General features: G+C 40.3%; 2 protein-coding genes across 7 annotated transcripts; one reads left to right on the top strand and one right to left on the bottom strand.

The window, feature by feature from the left end:
* The first annotated feature begins 953 nt into the window (after positions 1-953).
* On the top strand, positions 954-11471 carry mbpa (myelin basic protein a). Of its 5 annotated transcripts, XM_033636246.2 has the most exons (7): positions 954-1227; positions 3715-3810; positions 4253-4279; positions 6783-6803; positions 9055-9138; positions 9249-9269; positions 10250-11471. In XM_033636246.2, exons 1-6 carry the CDS (start codon positions 1108-1110, stop codon positions 9249-9251), a joined length of 351 nt encoding a protein of 116 aa, XP_033492137.1. In that variant the 5' UTR covers positions 954-1107; the 3' UTR covers positions 9252-9269; positions 10250-11471. The 5 variants fall into 5 exon arrangements, with proteins under 5 accessions (XP_033492137.1, XP_033492135.1, XP_033492136.1 ...); XM_033636244.2 differs by lacking the exon at positions 9249-9269; XM_078175805.1 differs by lacking the exon at positions 6783-6803 and having other exon boundaries at positions 955-1227.
* Positions 11472-16976: 5505 nt separating this feature from the next.
* Positions 16977-23887, bottom strand: zbtb22a (zinc finger and BTB domain containing 22a). Of its 2 annotated transcripts, none has more exons than XM_033636510.2 (4): positions 23512-23887; positions 20871-21089; positions 19972-20743; positions 16977-18507 (listed from the first exon to the last, which is right to left on the bottom strand). In XM_033636510.2, the coding sequence occupies exons 2-4, from the start codon at positions 21075-21077 to the stop codon at positions 17390-17392; spliced, it is 2097 nt and encodes a 698-aa protein (XP_033492401.1). In that variant the 5' UTR covers positions 21078-21089; positions 23512-23887; the 3' UTR covers positions 16977-17389. The 2 variants fall into 2 exon arrangements, with proteins under 2 accessions (XP_033492401.1, XP_033492400.1); XM_033636509.2 differs by having other exon boundaries at positions 16977-18510; positions 23512-23886.
* Positions 23888-23925: the final 38 nt, after the last annotated feature.

The following is a 23925-nucleotide window of genomic DNA, read 5'->3' as shown; positions in this document are numbered from 1 at the left end:
CACCAGAGGAAAATGTTGGCCTTGTGTCTGCATTCAAGGATACATCTGTACATTTTATCTCAAATCAATGTTTGCAATGTGATGTATAGCTGACTTTGTCATCAGGAGGTTGTTGGGATGGTGGATGATGTAAAACTAAGGTGTGATGATTGCAAAGCTGTAGACCACTGTTGGAGACTGTCAAAAACAAAACTGGTTGTTTTTTTAGCAAGACATCAGTGCCATTTCCAGCCGCAATAGTGTCACCAAACACAGGTATTTTAAACCAAAACATGATTTTTTTTTTCCCAACTGTAACTAAACTCATTTTGGGTTTGGGATTAGTACATTATTTTGACCTTTAATGGTCATTACATCACAGTAAAACATAAAGATTGGTTACATTTTCAAGTCTAAAATCGAACTTTTGAAGCTTCTTTAGTCATAAAGTTGCAGTAACAGTTGGAGCTTCAGTTTCAGGAGCTGGAGTTTCAGCATACTAATGGAGAACATCCAAACGTGCAAAGTCACCACAACTTTATTTTATTACTGTGCAGACACAGATACTTGGCTCTTGTTCACAGGTTTTCACACGACAAGCTTTTCCTTGTCTTCTGGGCCCCTCCATATGTTAATCTGGGTGACTGTACATCCAATTTAAACACCATCCATTGAGAGGATATATGAGGCCGATTTTAACAATGGCTTCACAGTGCAGCGGGCTGCTTTGCATCAGGGTGTGAGTGCAGACTCAGAGATCACCCTTGTTGTCCCTGCGGCCGGGGTGAAGCAGATGGGGAGAGGAACAATGGCTCGGGCCCATGCGGAGGGCGGCAGTGACTGACACAGCCACTGAAGCTCCAAAGAATGCCTGGAGCCGAGCCAGAGCCATGAACCTCACTGCCACTGCATGCCCTTCCCATCCCCACCCCACCTGACCCTCCTCATGTCCCATGGTGCCCTGGGACTGAGGGGATGACACCTTCAAAGACGGCGCCTGCACGTCAGAAACCATCCTGAAGGAGCAGCAGAGCTGGGTGTTGGCACTGTGGGCTGTGGACTGGCTTGAAGAGGACTACTGAGTAGATAGACAGAGGTCAACCCCACCCAACCTCAGCAACTACTAGCATGGCTACAGCGAGCACCTCAGGGCAGAGCACCTTCGGACTCGGAAGGAAAAAGAAGACCCCTGGTCTCATGGATCAGATTACCAAGTTCTTTGGAGGAGACAAAAAGAAAAGGAGCAAGGTGAGCATCCATGTATCTGCAAGTAAAGGGACAGTTCAGAGGGGTTTTTTGTTCCCAGTTGAACTTCATGGCTCCCAGTGCCTCTTAAAACTTTAACTTAATGTAAAAAAAACCTCGTTATTACATCTTTGTTGAACTTAGAAACATTTGTTAGTCAATGGGGCTAAAACCAAGACTATGAAATTTCAGCTCCTCCTTATATTACTTATTTTTAAGGATTATTTTGTTGCTGTCCTGTGAGGTGGAAAAACAGCCTCATTTCGAGCTTTGCGACAATAATTTTTTTTAAAATTATCCACTGGGTTTGTAAAAGTTTTAGTAAAGTTTAAGATGGAGGAGAATTTACTCACCGCATTTACACCCAAAAAAATGGAGATGCACGGTTTTCAGTGGATGGTATGTCTCTAATCTCCAGTTTGTCTCTAGAGCTTTGAGGAAACTTTTTTTTTTTTTAAGAAAAATATAAATCTAAATTGAACTGGACTTTATACACTCTCAGTTACAGTAACTCCCTGCAGGAGCAGTTACAAGAAATATACATTTCTGAGTTTGGTTTAAACTTTTTTCTGGCTTTGAGATTTTTTTCCTTTTTGACAAATTAGCTTTTCCTCAAGTTTTATCTTCATCTTTCAAACGCTTGATTTAAAACTTAAATACTTAAAATCATTAAAATGTAGTTTGTTTTTTTAATTTTATATACTTTATTAATCCCCCTGAGGGGAAATTCAATTTTTTTCACTCTTTTTGTCAGTAACACACAGGTCCGAAAGACACACACATGCACAAACAGGACCTATACATGCACAAAGTGGAGAGATGTCAGGGTGAGGGGGGCTGCCTTGGTCAGGCGCCCCAGGCAGTTGGGGGGGTTGGTGCCTTGCTCAAGGACGCCTCGGAAGTGCCGAGGAGGTGAACTGGTACCTCTCCAGCCACCAGTCCACGCTCCATAGTTGGTCCGGACGGGGATTAGAACAGACAAGCCTCCGGTTCCCAACCCAAGTCCCTATGGACTGAGCTACTGCCGCCCAATTATTATTTGGACCGTTGATTGGAACCAAATCGTTTTAGTAGCTGCAATTGTCTAGATTATGAATTTCAATGTGACCCTTCAGTGATAGAGATGTTTTACATGAACATATTATATTTATAATTGTTGCAAAATTACCATAATATACCATTATTTTATTGCTATTAACCAGAAAAATGTTTCTTAAAGCTTTATCTTATTAATTTTCTTAACTGCAGTTATTTACAACAGTTGTTGAATATTTGGTTACTAAGAACTACTAATGTTTTCAATATCCCTATTTTTAATTAATCTGGGAAGTTTTAAGACAACAGTTTTTAACAGTAAAAAAGCTGCAGAGTGCATAATAGAGCCATCAAAAAAAATTCCAGGCTAATTGTCTTCAAATCCTAAAAATACGCCCCTGTTCTTCAGTTCAGATCTTTCCAAAAACTATTTTATCTGAGTTTAACTTCTTTCAGTCTCACTTCCTATCTGCTCTGGACTCTGCTGTCATTTTGACTCCTCCAAAGCGGCCATAAACTTACACGGCACATGAGGTTAAATAAATAATGTATCTACCCATATAACTTAAGAAAAATCTACAGTAGATGCACTGCCACCACTGTGCAGGTTAAATTTAGTTTGTAATTACAGCTTTGTCCTGAGCTGCAGAAAGACAAAACCTCCTTCAGGTTTAAGACTGAACAGTGTGATGGGAGGAGACCTCAGGAGTCGGAGCTGCTCTCATATGACCCGTTTATCTGAAATTCAAAGGTTGCAGATTTAGTGGGTTTTTATGCATTGCTATTGTTTGTGCTCAGATATTGTTACAGGCTTTTTATATGTGTTAGTGCCCAAAGAAAACTAGAATCTGTAGGCTGATTGGCAAAGGTTTCTTCTAAGGTTTAAGTTGCTGTATTTACATAGAAACAAGTGACAGAAAATACACATTAATTAGGATAAAGAGACTTTTTTTTTTTTTTTTGGAGTTTTTTTTGTCAGACTGCTCAGAAACGCTCAGATATGTTCTGGAGGTTGTGTTATCAACAGTGTGTCAGCCAGCTGCACCTGGTGGTATCACACTGTAGTCGACTACTCCATCCTTCACTCTCTTACTGTATATCATTCATGCTATTTCCTTTCAGTATTTTAATTGTCTGTAATTGATATCCATTTGCACATTTCCCAAATGTAGAACATGATTATAGTCCTTTCCTGTACATTGTGGGACTTGACGCCCAGCAGGGCTTTGAAACTACTATAATAACTGTAATTATAACATTAGGAGGGATGGTGCAGCTGGACTGTCTCCTCGAGCTCATGCCAAACTACTCTATCATGCACTTACTGCATTAAAAGACTTAAAGATCTAAGAACCTGATGCCATTTGATTTGATTTGACAGTGACATCACTCAATCTTGTGGTAACATCACTATATAAACACATGCAGTTATATGACCTCTGTTGCTCCTCACAGGGGTCGTTCCGAGGTCACCTGGCCTCCTCACCCCAGCAATCCTCTGCTCGCCGCCGGACCAATGAAAATGCTGTGGTGCATTTCTTCAGGAGCTTTGTAAGTTTCATACATCATATCATAGATCATATATGCATGCTTTACATACCAATAACCATGTTCATCAAGTCATGTTTGCTAACATCCTGAGTTTATAAGCTCAACAGAGTCTTATGTGTTATTCTAAGGCTGCTGTGAGTTGCATAAGCCAGAACACAAAACAAACCAATTTCCTCCAATTTCTACTGTGTGAGTGTTTAAATGTCTTCTTTTGATTTACTTTGGCTCCAACTCCTGGCATCAATAGCGTGGCAGCGTTTCAAACTGTTTCTCAGCTTCCTCTGATTACAAAGCTGCGTGACTCCTTCATTTACATACTGATTTAAAGACAGGAATTGGGGGAAATTTCTATCAGCAGCTCAATCATTTGTTTAGTCGAAAACAGTGTTTGTTGTCCTGTTTGCAATCAGTCATTCTTTTGTTGTTGCTTGGTGTCTCTCAGGTTTCCTCTCCTCGTCCTAAATCCAGGGTGAGTCTCATTTATTTCATCTGTTTTGTTGATTATTCCAGAGGTGTAGCTGCAGAGTGAAGATGCAGCGATGCATTAATCATTGACTTCTGATCACTTTTTAGATTTCCCTGTTCTCCATCATATTCCTCAGTGTCAAATGCAACAGCTGCATCTTTTTTCTTTTCGAAGGCATTTTGTTTTAAGCTATTTATTTAATATCCACTCAGTATTTATTTGATACCTTTGAACAATTACAGTGTGTGGGATTTTATAACTTCCCTCAATGGATCTGACCTGAAGACACTTTAGACAACTGATAAACTGCACTATTACTCACCAGCATTGTCACATTGTTTTACAAGAAAAACTTAATGCAATAAAAATCATTTAAATTCCATATTAACCTATATTTACTAAGCTAAAACAGTATGTGAGATTTTTTAGTCTGTCCAAAATCTTAGTATGAAACCAATAGTACGTGAATAACATACAATTTCCAGTGAAATATTACAGTATCTAAACACTGAACACTATGCCGGCGTAAATATCCCACAATGCAGTGCACTAGAGGAACATTTATAATAGACAGCAACTAAGACAGCTCTGTAATGTCAATTTAAGTAATAGTGTGTAAAGATTGCACTTTGTCAGGCGTAATATCTTTGAAATATTTTTAAATGGCCATAGACCCTAAGTCAGGATGGGTTACCATGGTTACGCATCTCCAACCTGCAAGGCAGCTCTCAAGAAGTGACGTGGTAATTACGGCTCAGTGCATAGTGTTGTTCATTTACACAAACAATAGCACACATGTAGAGTATGTGGTACATTGTATGTGGTTTCAGATGGTCTACAGCCACACTAGCAGTGCACTGAGCATGTAAAATGCTACTGTTACCATTCTAACATGTTCACAATGACAGTGCTGTCATGCTAGTGTTTTGCAGGTTTAATGCATCTTAGTTTTCATCTTAAATAAATGTTAGCATGTTAACATTTGTTGATAAGCGCTAAACATTAGTTTAGCTATTTAGCACACAATTGACTGGAATGTCATTAGTTTAGCTGGTGTTTAGTTTAGTTTAGTTTACTTTAGTTTAGTTTAATTTAGTTTTATGCACAATTAAAACACAAAAAGGCAAGAAAAATGAATAACGAAATACAGTCCAGGGAGAGGCAATAAACCCAGAGGGCTTATTTGAAGCCTCCACCTAATAAAAGTTTGACAAAGTTATTGAGAATTACAGAAAGATAAAGAATAATACATAAAATTATACAAGTGATAACAAACTGCTAATAGCAAAATATGTTTGATTGCAACAACAAAAAACAGCAATAACAGTATCCATTTAAGAGCAGAAAATGTGAGTATGTGGCATGTAAGTCGATGTTAGTGTAATTAGGCGTGCGTACATTGGTTTATTTCTTTGTAAAAAAAAACAAAAACTTTTGGACAAATTAAAATTTATACTGATGATGGCGCTAGAGGAAAGCTAGTTTTAAGATTAATAGGATGTAGGTTCCTATAGGGGACATAAATGCACAACTGTAATATTAGTCCTTCTTGTAAATGTGGTGACTTTTCACTTAATAATTGAACACTTCTTCCTGTTGGTGAAACTCAAATAAAAGTCAGGAAATCAACAAAGTCAGTAGGGTTTATCCTCTGGTGACCATGAATATCTACACCAAATTTCATTGCAATCCATTCTAAAGTTGTGAAGATAATTCACACAGCTAGTATGGCTAAAAATTCTACACATAGTGGCTGCAAGATGTAGACGGAGGATTTTTAAATTGACCTACGTGATCTCATCCCTACCTATCATGTTTTGATGTTTGGGCAGAAGCCCCCAGCATCATTATAATGACACCAAGGGCAGCCTTTTGTATTGTATGCAAGAGGTTGGCGGAAAGTCACGTGGGTCGACTCACGTGACTACTAAGAGGTTAGGTTAGGTTTAGGCAACAAAACTACTTGGTCAGGGTTTGGAAAAGATTGTGATTGATGTTAGTCCTGTGGGTCGACTCACATAACTTCCGACTGCTGTGACAAAATAACTCATTGTTGACTTTTATTTTCACATGGACATGAACACGTCTGCTGGGTCAAAGCCCTGTGCTTGTTGCATCATCTGACCAGGCTAGAATAAAGGATAACTTTTGTGTATTGTAATGATTTTAATGTTATTGTCATGCGTTCTATGCGATTGACCAAAGGCTGATATTAAACTTTATGATGTAAATGCATGTGTTACATGAGTGGGTCCTAACTTGTGGCTAGAGACCCCTCTTATGGGTCAATCTGAGGGGTCACGAGATACAGAGCAAATCAGCTGCATGAAGTATTTACCTGTCACCAGTAGAAGTTTCCCACCACGTCACTGTAAATCTTGCCATCTAATAGCCTATCTGTAAATGGAGGATTCTCCAATGTGTTGAGGTGGATGCAGGTTCCACTGTACTCTCACTATATCTCATTATCTCATCATGTTACCATCTGTTTCTTTTTCATGGCCAGTGGAGAGACGTCTTGGGCTTGGTACGTCACACAGTCTTCCCTTCTCAAATCATCCAAAAGCCAAACTGCTGGCTGCACCTGTCTGCGTGTGTGTGTGCGCAATGATCCCATTTAAATCTGTCTGTAGAGAGCTCCTTCGCAATGTGTCTTTTGTCTGCAGCACACCTGTTACCTAACCTCCACGCTGGTCCTTTCTCTTTCTCGCTGTGTGTGTTTCACTGCTTTCCTCCTCGAAGAGAAATATCTTTTATATCTGTACATGTGGAATCAAGACATATTCAAAGGCAAAGCTGATTGACAAGCATCTACATACAGTAGCTGAAAGGCAAAGCTCACTCCTAAAGGGTGCCACAGAAAATCATTTTAATTCACTGGCTGATCAGTTGAAAAGATTGATTTATTCAAAGCATTGGCTCATTGGTAAATTTATCACATTTCAATAAGTTCTTCTTTGCTTCAATCCAGAGCGACTCGCTGCTTCTGGATGACTTTGAAACTGCTCAACTATTTATGAACCACAACCGGTAAACATTTTCTCTTAGGACCTCTTGGCCTGAATCACCCTCCTCCTCGTCCTCTTCCTCCTCCTCTTCCACACCTCTAGTTCTCTGTAACACCTCCATCCCCTTAGTGCCAGAGATGACTCTCCGATCCATCTGTTTTGGCTTCTCACCATCTTTGTGTCTCTTCATCTGTCAGATGTCCCTGGACAGCCGTAATATCTTTCTGTCATTTGATGGTGATGATTCACTCATGTCTTCTGTGGCTGTCCGTTCAACATTGACCTTACCATGTCATTGTCATCCATTTTCTTTCCCCTGAAGGTTGCTATTATCTGGTCTTGTCACATGATGACATTTTTCCCCGCGTCTCTGACATGTTATTCTCTCACAATAACAGATCGGAGAACAGGGACAACTATTTCTTCCACGTCACACTGCTGCTGTCGCAGAGAAAACACATATCTGCAGTTTTGTTGTTTCCCCTCATCTTACCAGCGAAAATATTGAAACTATTTTATGTCCTTTAAAGGTCCATTGTGTAGGATTTAGGGGGATATAATAGGCATGCTTTCTTTAGTGTATGATCACCTGGGAATAAGAATCGTTGTTTCTATTTATTCCTTTTGCTCACATTGAAAGCGCTGCAATGCACGAGGAAACGGCTTTCACAGGGTTGCAATGAGGATTTGTTTATGTGATACCTTGTCATTTCATCACAAAAACCTAAATAAGGTGGCAGGTGGTTCGAGGGAGTTCACAGGGAGCGTAATATGTCTGGTAAGCGGTGGTTCCATCTCCAGACTGACATCTCTGTGCACACAGCTGATAGGTGTGTGGTTTGTTTATGTGACGTAATAGAGATCCATATCTAACAAATTCCATGTGGTCAGAGAGCATCCAATGTAATGCAATGTGGTGTGATAGGCAGACGCTTGCTTGCTGTAAGGACACAGTGTTAGAATAAGCCATTTATATCTACATAGGGAGCAGGTCCTCATCCTCGGCGTTCACCCTGGCTCTAGATAGGGCCACTGTTTTCGCTAATTAGCAGCCCATCGGCAACAAGCAGTGTTATTCACTATTTTTGCTGGGTTAAATCACCTGACCTGTTTGTTTCGAGAGAGGAAGAGACATCTGTGGATTATTTGGCCGCGTGATAAAAACCTCTTGAACAATGAACACTAAAGGGATTCTACCAGGAGACATTTTAGGTAGTTGCAATCTGCAGTCCTAACCGCTAGAAGTTAAATCCCCCTAAATCCTACACACTGATTCGATTAACTTGTTTATAATTTTTAAAGTTATATAAGTACAAAAACCTGTCATTAGTCCACCTTAATTGTCTGCAAGGGAAATTTAGCCTGTAGCAAAGTGCATAAAAACTCACTGAAAACAGAGATCCAAATACCAAATGGTCGAGCCCAATGAAAGTAAAGAGAATAAATGGTAAACACAGATATACATGTGCACAAGTGCAAAACTTTGAGCACTGATAAGGAACTATGCCATCTGTTCTTCATTTATGAAGGACTTGATATTTGTGGATATGTGTTTTTTGTCCAACAGCAATGATTGTGTCCTCTATAATATCTGCAAACAGTTGTTTTTGTTAAAGTGGTGGGACATTGCTAATGCTCTGAGGTGAAACGTGTCTCATCTCGTAAAAAGAGAAAGGCCATCAATGCAAAATCAATTAAAGGTCTGGTTAAAGGTTACACAGTGACAGAGCAGCAGGTCTCCAACTGTGCTTATAGAGCGTCTTTTTCTAGGCCTCGTCGCCGCGTGCTGAGAGCACAAAGTCACCGGTCAGAAGACGCAGAGACCAAAGCACACTCTCCAGGATCTTCAACCTGGTGAGCTTTACCACACGTTAGCCTCCTTGTCTGACTCAACATTTCCTCTCTCTATCTGTAAACTAGGCTTCATAAACACTGTTTCCTGTCTGTTTGCCCAAATGCAACAGTGATGCTCTCACCCGAGATCAGTGAGTAAGAAATCAATACAGTATGATTCATTTCAGTTTCACTCATCTTCATCCATCAACACATGTTCACAGCAGCCTCTCATCGTAATAATCTAACAGGCTTCAAGGGAAACGTAGGTATTTTTTTAAACCTGGACTCTTTCTACGTATGTTTTGTGTCTAAGTGACAAATGGAGACATCATTTTTGAAACTGGTTCAGTATTGAGAGTGTCGCACCTGCGCAAAAATTGCTGCAATGTAATCCCTATGGGCTATTGAGTCAATTTACATCCACTGAAAGTGATTTTTTTTGGTGACTGACAGGCCCAGATTATTATTACAAGTGTCAGACAATTTATGGAAAGAACCCAACAGAGAAGTAAAACATTTTTCCATAAATTTGGCAGATCTGTTTGTTATTGTGACCAAGTCCCATTCAAGGAAAAGTCTCGTTTTGAAATCTCACATGAGGCGATGTGTTGCAGGAAAAACAACGGTGGTAGCGGGTAGCAAGAGGAGTTTGTTGTGTTTGATTTGAGAAAGTGTATCTTACTCTTATCTAAATGATTTTCCATAATGTTGTCAGACACTTCTGGGAGCAATCTGTCAGTGGCAAGAATGAGCACTTCTAGCCCTTTCTGTTGTCTCCATTAGTCACTTAGACACAAAACTTGGGAAAATAGGGTCCAGGTTAAGAATATCAATGTTTTCCTTTAAGGGCAACATTTTCATTTTTAGAGTGCCACAACATGTGAACTAAAGTATTAAAATTCATGCATATAATCTTTGATTATTTTTCTGCAAATGCCCTCTACCTCAAATTTTCTGAGGGTAAGTGTGGATAATCTTATTGAATCCCAATTAATGTGAAGTATTCGACAATCACTTTCAGCACTGAAACTACATCACTCCAGATCACTCTTATAGATGCTGTCTCTAGGGATAGAAATGTTTTTTTTCTCAACCTCCTCATCATCCTCCTTCTTCTCCTTCTCTTCAGGGAGATACCAAGTCCCGTCCACCCCCTAAACGCTGGAGCACCATCTTCTAAGCTCTCCGCCGAGGACCAAACCACAGATCCAACACCAATGGGACAAGACAAAAGTGGGGAACAAGATCTGCAAGTGGCGGCGTCACAACCTCAAGAAATGTTAATCCACTAACACAAGGCTTCCTGTATGTTTTTGTCAGAGTATGAAATCCACTCTCCAGGGATGTAGGTGGTCACTGGGCCTTTTTTGTTTTAATCCTAGATATCTTGTCTAGCTGTTTATAAGAGGTTTGGTCGTGCTTTTAGTAAAATATCTTACTGTAAAAATCACCCATTTGAGTATCTTGGTCTGATGGTGCTAGTGTCTGCTGTCTGCAGGTTTGTTCATGGCAGATGTTTTTGTATTTGTCTCCCGTCATCTGCATTTTGTATGAGTGATGCTTTGTGTATCCTGCTGAAAAAAAAAGACTTACACACCAAACATACGCTTGTTTTTGTTTCACATGTGAAATCCAGACGGAGAGTGGTCCTGTTTGTGGCTGAGTGAAATGTATGTTGCAAAGCATTTGAAAACACACCTGGAAACCTCCAGTATATATGAGTAGTACGGACTCTAATATAGTTTTGATGTAACAGTTTTTCTTTCATTATGGTTCAGTGTAATTAATAAACATGTACAGTATGATGTTTTTCCAAAAATAGAATAAAATGCCCTTTTCAGATGCACTGTTACATAACTAAAGAATGTCCTAAAAACAACTGGTCTGCTCTCTTTTCTATAGTAGCTTTGTATGGATCTCATTTATTGCGAGTTATCTGTTTGCATCTTAAATTAAGTTTGAACTTTAAATGTTATTTGTGTTTATCTTAGATGATGACAGACAACAGTTTCTTTTATCTGATGGTGAGATAGTAAGTGGTTCAAAGGTTTAAGGCGGAAGCACAGAGTTGGTGAGGAGCACCGAAGGACAGCATGTTGATTTCAATGTTCTGACGCATAATTTGTTGATTTCATTTTGTTCATAATAAATGACACTGCCACTCTCATGTGTACATGCTGTGTTTCACTTTAATGAATAGTTAAAAGAACTGTAAAGGTGTTTTTGTTTTGTTGCCAACATGTGGTGGTGCTACAGTGTTTTGTTTCCTCTTAATGTAAAACTTACTTTTAAATGTGCAGCCTAACTGGATGTTACGTCCTCTCTCAGTTATTAAATGTTTAAAAATCTGACAATTGTGTTGTGATTATTAAATGTATATATTTTACTCATTATAAGGGTCCTGACACATGCTGTCAGTCACAGTCAATGTTTGGCCATTAGTGAACATCTGTTGCCCTAGTAACTGTGTGCAGTATGTCCCACATCGCTGGCACTAGTCGGCCTAAGGTTCACACTACACAATATCAGCCCGACACAGCGGTGTATGGTGTCGGCTCTGATCGTGGACGACAATGAGTGTCGTACATTGTTTCATCTCATGTAATGTGTTATAGTAGACAACAACCAACTGGGACTGGTCTGGGACGCCTCATGACGTTCCAAAAGAAAGTCTAGCATGTTTGGTCATTCATGACTGCTCCCGTCACAGCCATCACTTTGACCAATAGGAACACAAAGCGATCTGCTGCCGTAGATAACTGTATGACAACACCCAGCCTTTTAGATATTTCTTTTAGGGGTGTTACCATGACAGAGTAAAAAGGGAAAATTGATGGCATGAAACAGCAGACGCACTTTGTCAACCTGCGGAGTACTGCCATTAGCATCAAGCTAGCGAACAATATTATTTCTTCATAAAGGAGGATATAAAGTAATAAAATGAAAAAATAGTGGTCTTTACTCACCACAACTGCAGAGGCTGAGCTTCATTTGAAACAGACTACATTATAAATGGGCTGTTATTTATTATTATATATATTATATCTATACTTTTTATCCGCTCCCATTTGCCTTGATAAAGTTAATGAATTTCAAACTCAACACTTCCTGTATCTGTATAAAATTAAAAGCCCCTTATAACTTCGGTTGAGAGAATCCCTTCATTTTCTAAAAAGGCTTTTATTGTGAAAGATTTGCAGGATGTAGCTCAAATGTAGCTCCTGCCCTCTGGTGGCACTTTTTTACATTACTACAACAACATTTCGGCTGGCACATGAACAGACACAGTGACTGAAATAATAGTGATAACAATAAAAAATAGGATAAGAATAATCTGATGACATCACACACGTTGTGAAAGACGACCGGGGATGATTGGTGTGGACCATCGTTTAGTCACGACACGATTTTATGACTCCACAATCCAGGCTTTCTGCCAAGAAGTGAGGAGATAATACCACTCTCTCACTCACTCTAAATAGTATGTATTTGGAGCCAGTGGACAGTTAGCTTTGCTTACCATAAAGATTAGAAAGACAGCATCTCTAAAACTCACTAATTATCCCATTACATCTTGTTTCTTTAAGCTGTAAAAAACACAAACATGTAACAAAGTGTAAAAATGAATGTGTTGATTTACAGGGAGAATGTGCCAAAGTAGAGCTGGGCTGGTTGTTTTCCTGCTTCCAGCTCCATTATACAACACAGACTTGAGAGGTACCAACCTTCTCTTAACAAGCATATTTCCCAAAATCTCAAACTATTCCTTTAATATTACAAAACAAAATTTAAAAAGTGCCACTCCTCTTTTTTTTTATCTTAATGTGCAGGTATGACAGCTATAAATTTTACCTTAGAGGCTAGCTTAGATGTTACCCTGATGTTTGTAAAAAAGGGAAAAACGCCAGCACTCTCAAATGCCATTTAAGTAAGTTTAATCAACCAGCTTGGATGGCGGTACCAGTACACAGCAGACGTTTCGACAGAAAGTCTTCTCCCACACTGAAGAAGAAGTTTCTGTCGAAATGTCTGTTGTGTACTGGTACCGCCATCCAAGCTGGTTGATTAAACTTACTAAAAGGACATTTGAGAGTGCTGGCGTTTTTCCCTTTTTCACTGCTTTTGGCCATGCACCTTACGAGTGTATTTATTTTGAGAGTGCTTGCTTGTTCCTACGTGATTTTTTACCCTGATGTTTGTAACCATGACGATGGCGGAGACTGCAACATAATGTCCCAAATGCCCCAAAAGATCATTTGTGTATCCATTATTCACCCCAAGTAACATTGAATTTGTGTTCTTGCATGCCCCCACGGTGAACGAAGACTAAAAAAATTGAAAAAACTCTTGATTAATTGAAGTCATAGGGGGACACATTCAACAACAGCGAAACTATATCAAAACATCTGTTTACAAACTCCCACACAACTTCTGCAGATTATTTCAAGCCTCATTTATCCAGTCATATGCTCAGTACTTCCCAAACAGACGACCCTTTCTGACAGAGAACCCAAAGGAAAGTGAAAATTAATTATCCCTACTTCAAAGCCAGACTCCATTGACAAAGACAATAATTTTATCTAATTGAACACAAGAGCTGCTGCCTCAATCAGTTTGTTTGTTTATGTTATTGACTGACTTTGGTGTTTTTAAAGGTTAATTTGATTCACCACAGTCAACAAACAGCACAAAATAACTGATCAAGGCAGTTTTACATCAGCAGCTCCTGTGTTCAATGAGGTAAAACTACTGCTTTCGTCAGAGTCTTGCTCTGATAAGTGCATAGGTAAACTTTACTCGAATAGAGTGTTTGGAAAGTACCAAGCACACGACTGGACAAATGAGAGTTGGATTATACCGCACGAGTTGTGAGAGTTTTTACACTGATGTTTTGATATAGCTTCAAGAATTTTCTCAGTTTTCAGATTCTTTATTTACTGAAAGCATGCAAGAAAATCAACATTTTGAATGTTTTCTTCACAAATTCAACGTAACATGGGTGAGGAACTGATATATAAATGGCAGTTGAGGGGTGATGTATTCCTTCAACCAGCTTCAAGCTTTGCTGAGCAGCAAAATAACTGAGGAGTGAAATAACAAAGTGTGTACTGTATTAGCCCCTAATTCAACCCATGATTCATAACTGAAGACTCCCACATGCCCTTGAAACACCCTCTGGGGGCCAATCATCTATCTCAGACAGTAATCCCAATATCAAAGTGTTCTATACGGACTACGGAAAGCAAGATCTCAACTACACGGAGCAGTACATTTTGTCCTGCAGTTAATTGAACACTAAGGATAATACTCAGAGGTGGGAAAAACAGTGTTTCACATCATTAGAAATAATGCTGAGATAGAAGTTTCAAGGACAACTGCCCCTAAGACCGCAATTAGCAAAGAGCTCCATCTCTCCTGCATTCAATGTTCCTGAGATAATTGGCTCAGTGGCACAAAATCTGCATCACACACAGGCAATTTTCCTGCATTTTAGCATTCACATATATGGCTAAATATACCCTGAGCCATTCAATATGGCTTGACTTTACACTGATTCTGGTCACACGTCTGCTATGAGAAAACATTTCCACAAATGTATTAAAAATCTAAAAGCTAATTTTCTGATAAAAGATACAAGATCAAATGATCAACCCTAAATACATAATTTCAGTGTGATTTAAGCACCCATTCGACTCAGATTACCATACTATGTTAGAAAAAATATAAACACTCCTTTGTGTTATTCCCAGAACTGTCTCCTACTTTAACTGGCGACATACAGTGTCACAGAGCACGTAAGACCTTAGTTCCGCTTTATACAACAGCTCTTTCATCATCACAACCCCATTTTTGCAATTGAAATGGAAATTTCTATAGGCTGCCCCCCTGAATGCATCTGAATACACTCAATGACAGTGCCTTTCATTAGCTCGATGTCTTTCATGGGTCTCTAGGTCTTTTTTTTTACAATTCATGGAGAATGTTCTCTTCAAACACAGTGAGGACCTTTTGCACAATGTGATCAGAGGAAAGGGATGCTGCAATGTTGATCAAGAGAGACCTCTGGTGCTCCACCGTTGCGCTACAAAGGAACAGTTCTGAAATGAGCCAGTGTTTTAGAATGAGTTTTGGTGTTAAAGAATACACCTCAGTGTCCTTGAATAATCCAAAATGTTGTACAATGAGCATCAATGTTCTTTAATGACCCACTGAAATGACCCACAATGTCCTGCAATTACCCAAATTTAAAACAAGTGTCCACATTCTAGAACAGTGATTTCTAACCAAGAGCATTTGTAACACAGGGAGTTCTGCAGTTAGTAGGGGGTACACTGAAAGGTAAGCTAATTTTAAAAATATAAATTATGATTTGATCAAAAGAATAGGCTATATCAACATACACTGATCGGCCAAACCATTAAAACCACTGACAGATGACATGAATAATACTGACCATCTTGTTACAATGCAATGTTCTGCTGGGAAACTTTTGGTCCTGGCATTCATGTGGATACCACTTGAAGCACTTCACTCTTCAAAACATCATTGCAGACCAAGTCCACTGCTAATGGCAGTAACACTCCCCAATGGCAGTGCCCCCCAATATGATCAAGCATCCGTGAGATGTGCCAGTACCCCACGTCACAACGGACAGGTCTCAAAGGATCCTCTGCCAGCACTCCGGAACCAGACTCCACAGGACACCCCCAGAGGTCCTGTGTCTATGCCTTGACATGTCAGAGCTATGTCTGATCCAAAGAGGCCCCAGCATGGATCAGACATACCTCTGGGGTACTGGCACATCCAATGAATGCTTGATCAAGTTGGGATCTGGGGAACTCGGAGGCCATGTCGGTGTGTTGAGCTCTTTGTCACGTTCTTTGGGCCATTCCTGAACCATTTTTGGCCATGAGGGTGCATGTACTAGGTCCACAACAGTGTTTGGGTGATCGGTGAATTAAGCCAGCTGTAACCTGAACACTACATATTGCAGTTATGTAAGAGTGGGTGAAAACTTTTAGCAAGTAGGCAAAGAATTTTTAACAGGTAGTTGGAAGTAATGAATGGGAAATATAGCTGAATTGACTAATCAGTTCAAATGATTAGTTAAAGGTAATGAATAACTAGTTGAACTAGTTATAAGTAACATTAATGGCTAAGTGGTTGAAATAGGCTGGTTGGCTAAAAGTATAACAGAAAAGGCTAAAATTGGGAGCTAAGAGTAGTGACTAAAAAGTTTGAATATATGGCTTAAAGTAATGGAGAAACAGTTGAAATGGTTAGCTGAAAGTAATGGATAAATGCATACATAAATTGGTTATAAGTGATAAACAATTGCAATAGCAAACAGTAATGGCTAAACGGTTGCGATAGTTAGCTTACAGCAATGGATCAATGATTGAAATAGTTGGCCAATCAGTTGAAATAGCTAAAAGTAATGGATATATGGTTGAAATAGTTCGCTTAAAGTAATGGGAAAACAATTGAAATAGCTAAAAGTAATTTATAGATAGCTGAAATAGTTAGCCAAAAACAATGGATAAACTGCTGCAATAGCTTTACTGTAAGTAATAGATAAATAGCTGAAATATGAAGTTTCACACCAAGTGTTGTAGTAGTAGTAGTAGTAGCACAATTGCTGATCAAACTAATCTAAGTTTTGACCGTTCAATTGTATTGAAAAGTTAGACATTTAGAAAAAGAATAAATGGGGTATGTGAGTTTACCTGACAAGGCTGTGGCATTCCCTCTGACCAAAAAAAGGTTGGGAAGCACTGTACTAGAATAAATCTGTGTCCTTATATGACCCATTAAGTTCTAGAATAAATTACAACAATGCACAATCAACCAGAAAAAAAATCAAAAGTTTTTATTACCATGTGTAAATCAAGATTCCTTTACACAGTGTAAAAAGACATCGATATGGCACAAAAACAATTTTATACCCTTGTAGTTATTTTGTAATGTAGATCAAGGGCAAATAATTTATGTGCAAAAAGCAAATAAACTTTATTCGGGCTCAAGATGTACATTCACAACACAGTTGTACAGTTTACCGCATCACTAAACGAGAACTGAGGGTACGTAGTACTACACAAATTAAAAAGGATCACTTGGAGCATAATTATTCCTGTTCCGTTTTTCCCATGACATGTAAAGAATGCACATAAAATGGATTTAACAAAAATGGCAGCTCTGAGAAGCCATCAATAGACTTTAAAGTTTGATGTTGTTTTTGTATTTATGTAATACAGTTTTACACTGACGTTTAATTTCCGCTAAAGCTCTCACTTGCCTCCTCTTTAAAAACATGACTACCAGTGTTTAAATCTTGTGACTGAGTTCTTAGCTCATCCACAATCCCAGATACACTGCCCAACAGGCCACGCATCCCATCCTCCATCTCCCCATGGAACTCCACCTCCTCAACTTTTACTTGTCCTCCTGTTGCAAGAAAAGCCTCCCCGTCCTCAAACCCATAGTTGTAGCTGTCATCCATATCTGCTGCAGCTGTGCTTGCGTTGTTGCTGTTGGCTGAGGAGCTGGAGGCAAGTCTCTCACATCGAGCCTGATGCCTGAGGAAGCTGTCTCTCCATATGACTTTCTTCCCACACAGGCCACACTCATAGGGCCGCAGCCCCCCGTGAGTCTTAAGGTGCTTGGTTAGATGGTGCTTCATCTTGAAGGACTTTGTGCAAACAGGACAGCCGAAGGGCCGCAGATTGAGGTGCTGCATCTTCACATGTCGGTCACGCATACTCTTCAGAGTGTAGGCTTTGCCACAGTGGCAGAAGTGAACTTTTCCAGTGTAGGGGGCACCAGCAAGAGACACTGAGGATGAAGAAGATGGGGTCGGGGGTGAAGAGGGTGGCTGAAATGCAGCAGAGGATGGAGACTGATGGCGAGTTGAGGTGGGAGTCAAAGAGCTACCCTGTCCCGCGCTGGTGGAGGGCCAGTTCACCTCTGAGCCTGCCATGGTGAAGTCTGGAGATGCAGGCACTAAAGGCCTCTGGGAAACCTGTCCTGTGCCATCTTCAATCTCATCATATGTCTCTCTGCTAAACGTGCCTTCTGTTAAACATTCAAAGTCAACGTCCTCCTCCTCATCGTCTTCATCTTCGTCTTTACTGCAGCTGCCACCCTCTCCTTCCTGCAGCCTCTGCTCTTGTTGAGACCAGGGACCCGCCTGCCACTGGAGCCGAGCTGAAACTGGGCAGGAAGGACCCGAAACATCTACACCTGTTTGGCAAGCATGATCACTGGGCAAGTCTGAGGAGGGATCTCTTCCCACCAAATTTCTCTGTGCTTTCTCCTTGATCTCCTCCACACTAGCTTTCCCCGAGGCTTGTCCAGCAGCTACATTCTCATTTGAAACTGGGTGGAAGTCTGCTGGAGAAATGTCAAACAAAATAAAATCAATTCATGCACAGAACAAGAGGAAGTACTGTGTGATTCAGCAGAGAAGAATGCCCACAATGTAAGGCTGTGTATCTCATCTCAATGCTTTTTGATGGCACTGGCCTGAATGTGCCTGTGCTACTCACAAACTCACAAGAACTGCTGAAAAGAACATAATTAACATTTGAGAACTTTTGCTTCTTTTATTAAAGGAAAAGAAAAACGGTTTGATAGAAATGTGTTTTTATTTCTCAGAAAGAATTTGAACCAAGTATCGTCTTGGCTTTAGTTCTTGAACTCATTCCTACCACACTTCAGAAGATGTCTTCTTTTTTGTCACAGATAGTTAATCTTCACATTCATCACAATAGTAAATTTAAGAGCAATTTTGCTAAATTTTCAAGTTGATTCCTACGGTTTGAGTACAGGGAATACATGTATATAAGTAACATTACAATCCCGTCTGCCTTCCCTGTATTAAAATATGCTTCCAGCTGCAAAAAATCTTTGGGGTTTGGCACAAGAAGGTCCCAAAGATTGCAGACTCTCCCAGTCAGTTTGCAATTATCTGCATAATAACTTATTCCGGTGCCCCATGAAAAGCAGTGGCCTGGGAGTGGTTGCATAGACATGGCACACAAGGCATTCTAGCTATTGTAGGTTTTTCTGACATGTACATAAACCCTAGATCTGTTCAGTATTTCCACCACGCTATTCATAATGTACGCAGGGTTGTTACCATATAGTAAAAGCCGTGTCACTGCTCCGTCCAGCAGGCGCTGTATTTCCTCTTTACCGACAACGCAGAGGGATGTCTGAACATCACTCATCTTCCACAGAATGGAGTTGCATGCCGACACTTAGAACAAACCAAACAGGCTGGACTGTTTACAGTCTCTGTTAGAGTAGATGGGATAAGTAAAAATAGCAAGTGTGTGCATAGAATCCTTGAAGAGCAAGTGTGCAAGAGTGTGGATTCTCTCTTGACCAATCAACAGACTGTAGTGTTTCTAGATCCACCTTTTAGTATCACATCAGTGTACTAGGTATCTCAACAGAGGGATGACGTAAAAATGGGACTGAATGGAACTGTTCTATTTGTACAATTCACGACTTTTGACAATGGAAACACAAAAATAGCCATTCTAATGTGTAATTAATTGAATTGAACTGAACCAGACTGCTTGGTGCAAACAAGGCTTAAATAATTAGACATTTCTACACCAAAGACCTAGTTTTAAGAAATGACCCACTCTCCAGCAGTGAAGTTCCTCTTAAGAAAAGAATTAAATGTATGCCAGTAATTCAACTTTGTGTTTTAATTCAAATTTTCTACAAACACATACATGAGTGCTCATAGTCTTGTTCTACTAAAGATTTTTTTTACTGTATTTTGTTAGACTGAGATGCATTATTTGTGTTTAAAGTGGAATGAGTTTTTTTATATCTTACCGCAGTGTCCCATTTCTGTGAAGCCTCCCTTCTTCTCCACCGCCACTTCTCCAACTCCCTCATCTGCTTCAATCTCTCTCTTCTCCTTCTTCCTCTTCTCTTGCGTCTCATCACCGTCCCCGCTCTCTCTATTCTTATCGAGCAGTCTATCAGTGCTTGGCGGTGCTCCTCGCTGTTGAAACCTGGCTTTCTGCTTTGATGCCTCACCACTAGGGAACCCCCCGTGGTACCGACTATTGTGGCCAGCTCCATCATGAGCAAAATGGCTAGTTTTGGCATTGCTTGATACCCATGCTTCCTCACAGTTGGTGTAATCACTCTCCGCGTAACCAGGGAGAGCGTCCAGTTGAGAGTCGGCTAAGTGCTGGGCTGATGAGGGCCGTGGGCGCCCCCATCTAGGAAACTGCTGCGGGCGTCTCCATGTAGCTAAAGGAGGCAGGGCATCAGGCTTTCTCTCCTTCCGTCTTCCTTCCCTTTCCAGATATAAGCAGTCTGTGCTGCTTGGGGACTGCTGGCGAGATGCAGTGCCAGGTGGAGCTACTGCGGCCTCTCCAGGGGTGGCCTCTGCTGAGGGCCGGGGCCTCTTCAGGATCTCTGTGCATTTGTCCACAATGTGCCACATCTGGAGGAAACTGGCCACTGTGACGTAGTTAACAATGTCATCATGCACAATGCTCAGCTGGCCCGTGTAGGCAGAACTCAGGACGCTCTCAAAGGCCACTGGGTCCATAACTGAGGGGAGGGAAACAGTTGTAACATTCTTCAGTAACACCTGTTGAGAAAGAGCAACAAAGACACACTTAGTTTGGAACTTCAGGACAAAAATATGGGGTTTGCAAATACAACAGTAATTTATTATGAATGAATGAATCTGTACACACTGATGTACCCTGGCTTACCTGGTCATGAAAGTAAGGCGAGGACGCAGCAAGCACACAGCGGTGGGCTCTGAACACTTGCCCTTGCACCTGGATGGAGAGGTCACACAGTCTGCCCTCTTCCCGCTGGTGATTCAGATTATCCAAAACAGCAGCACGGGCACCGGGGAAACACACCTGGACAGTCAAACCAGCTGGAGCAGCAGAAGCACTGCAGGTTGGATCCATGGTCACACAAAACTGTAGAGACGATTAACACATTAGAAACCGCAAAAGTGGTCACTTACCTCTCATATTTTGTTTCTAATGACACTCTTCCTAATGGTATACAGTTTTAGTGCCTATTCTGGGTTTGAAGGTTTAATCTTTTTCACAGTAGATGTGCATAATGTATGTAGTATTCTAGGTTTTAGGATTACTGATCTATACGATGCATTTGTTCTTGAACTTCTTTTTCCTGCAGTTCAATTTTCTTGGGTGGCAAAAATATTTTTTTTTTTCGGCCAAGCAGATACGTTTAAGGAACGTATGGGTTGGAGACAATCATTTTAACATCTTACTGAAGACAATACTACAACACAAAGGGCAGGTGATGAAGGTAAAGGTAATAAAGGCAGATGCAAGACAATACTACACAGAAGAGAAAACAATGAGTGATATTTAGATTAAGATGAACTGAGATACGGACTCATTCAATTAAATTTATTTTAATATTCTCAGAGAGGAGAAACATTCTAAAAGTATTAATAAAACAGAGTGCATGCATATAATATCTCATCTAGAGAATAATTACTGTCACACAGAGCTGAAACAATAAGTCAACTAATTGATTATTGGATCCACAGAAAAAGTTTGTCTTAAAGAATTTTGATTGATTAATTGTACTATTCAAGCAAAAACAAAAAACAGAGATGCTCTGGTGTCAGCGTCTTAAAAGTGAATACTTCCTGGTTTTTTTTTCTTATATGATGGTATGTTGAATTTTTGGGGGGTTTATATTTAAACAAGACAAGCAAGCTGAAATTGACGCAAGGGGCCCATTGTCACTATTTGTCACTATTTTTTTTTTTACATAGACCAAGCAACAAATTAACTGATATACAGGGGTGTTGTAGTGGGGGAAAAGTGTGACTGATACCAAAGGCCCCTATGGGAGGGGGGTCCTTGAAAAGCCTGGAATGTAAAGTTTGGTTATGTTTGCAATTATATTTTTTAATTAGTGACATAAATGAATAAAAATTGGCTGAATGAAGGGCGGCACGGTGGTGTGGTGGTTAGCACTGTCGCCTCACAGCAAGAGGGTTCCCGGTTCGATCCTGGGTGTGGGAGCCCTTCTGTGCGGAGTTTGCATGTTCTCCCCATGTCAGTGTGGGTTCTCTCCGGGCACTCCGGCTTCCTCCCACAGTCCAAAAACATGCAGATTGGGGATTAGGTTAATTGATAACTCTAAATTGTCCGTAGGTGTGAGTGTGAATGGTTGTCTGTCTCTATGTGTCAGCCCTGCGATAGTCTGGTGACCTGTCCAGGGTGTACCCTGCCTCTCAGCTGGGATAGGCTCCAGCGACCCTCAAGAAGATGGATGGATGGCTGAATAAATTGGTTGAAAGACTGAACTTTGTATCAAAAAATGGTAAAAGCTCTCGGAGGCACCTCTCACCGATTAGAGGTGCACAATGGTTTAGTCTGTCCCTGCAATTGGATTTGTCTCTGAATGCAACTAGATCTGAGCAAGTGAGCACTAAAGTACACTGTTGTGTCTATCCCCAGGAAAGGGATATCGGGGTTCTAACAAAGACATGATAGAAAGGAAAGAGAAAGAAAGTGAACTGGCTGTAAAAAAAAAAAAAAAAAAAAAACTGTGTGAGGGAGACATGCATCAAGAGAGGAAGTACAGGGGGCCCAAAGAGACTGCTTATGCAAAGCCCCTGTCATAATATGACAGATTACTGATAATACAAAACACTTATTAGTAGCCTTACAACATATATATATATATATATATATATATATATATATATATATATATATATATATATATATATGGTTAGATTTCTAAAACGCTTGTTTTCCAAATTAACACTACCTACAAGTATTAAGTTCAGTTAAATATAAGTTATAGTTATAATATAAGATGAAATAAGATAAATAGAAGCAGCAAATCCTTAGAGCTAATAAACTGGAGCAGAGGCTGAAATACTGACCTAACAAGTGATCGACTACCTTGTGATATTAGCTTAACCACTTGCTAATCATTTTTCTGTCAGCCGGCTATGGCTTTATATAATCGACATGTTTCAGCCCTATCACAGATCATATTAAAGCAGGTAGACTGACAGTGGAAATATCAAATGATAACCAGCTGTGAGCATCCCAAACTGTATTGATTTGTGATAGGAAGTCCAGGAGCTTCCACCTGATGATCACTAGCGTTACCACATTTAGCTATCTAATGTTAGCTTCCCAGTGTATGCAGCATTAAGTTAGCTAACATGGCTCATCGCATAAGCGGCTGTCGTTAAAAACAGTATTATTTACATGAGGTCTGGTGAAGATTCGCTCATGTAACGTTATGCTCCTTCCTGCGTTAGCATGTAGCTAACCATAAGTCACCAACTTACGTTAGCTAGCTAGCTAGCAGTTAGCGTTAGCTTAGTTACTTTACCTTTGATATGTCAGTATGGCGACCGTTTTGCTTTTATATGTGGCGTCGCTGGCTACTGGCAGCACATCGTCAGTATTCGTGACTCCCAGATACAAAGCACCATCGCTTGTTTGTGTAAAAAAAAATGCTAACAGCAGCTTGCCCGTAGGCGTAGCTGATGCTAGCTGGTTGACAAAACAGCATCAGCGATCCTCACACACAACGTGAGTGGGTGTTTGGTGTTAAATTATTATGAAATGCCATCACACTGGCCACGTTAGCCTGCGGCTGTAGCTGTGAGAGTATTTCACTAGTTTTATAAAAGCTCAGCCCACAGCTGTATGCGCAGTTATTGGACGTTATTGATCCAGCTAGCGTTACATGACCATCCCCTTTGTTGACAGGCAGATGCCATCAATATGACCGCCCCGCCCC

This window comes from Epinephelus lanceolatus, chromosome 16 (genome assembly GCF_041903045.1).
Source record: "Epinephelus lanceolatus isolate andai-2023 chromosome 16, ASM4190304v1, whole genome shotgun sequence".
Taxonomy (NCBI): Eukaryota; Metazoa; Chordata; class Actinopteri; order Perciformes; family Serranidae; genus Epinephelus; species Epinephelus lanceolatus.
This window is presented reverse-complemented; position numbering and strand designations above follow the sequence as displayed.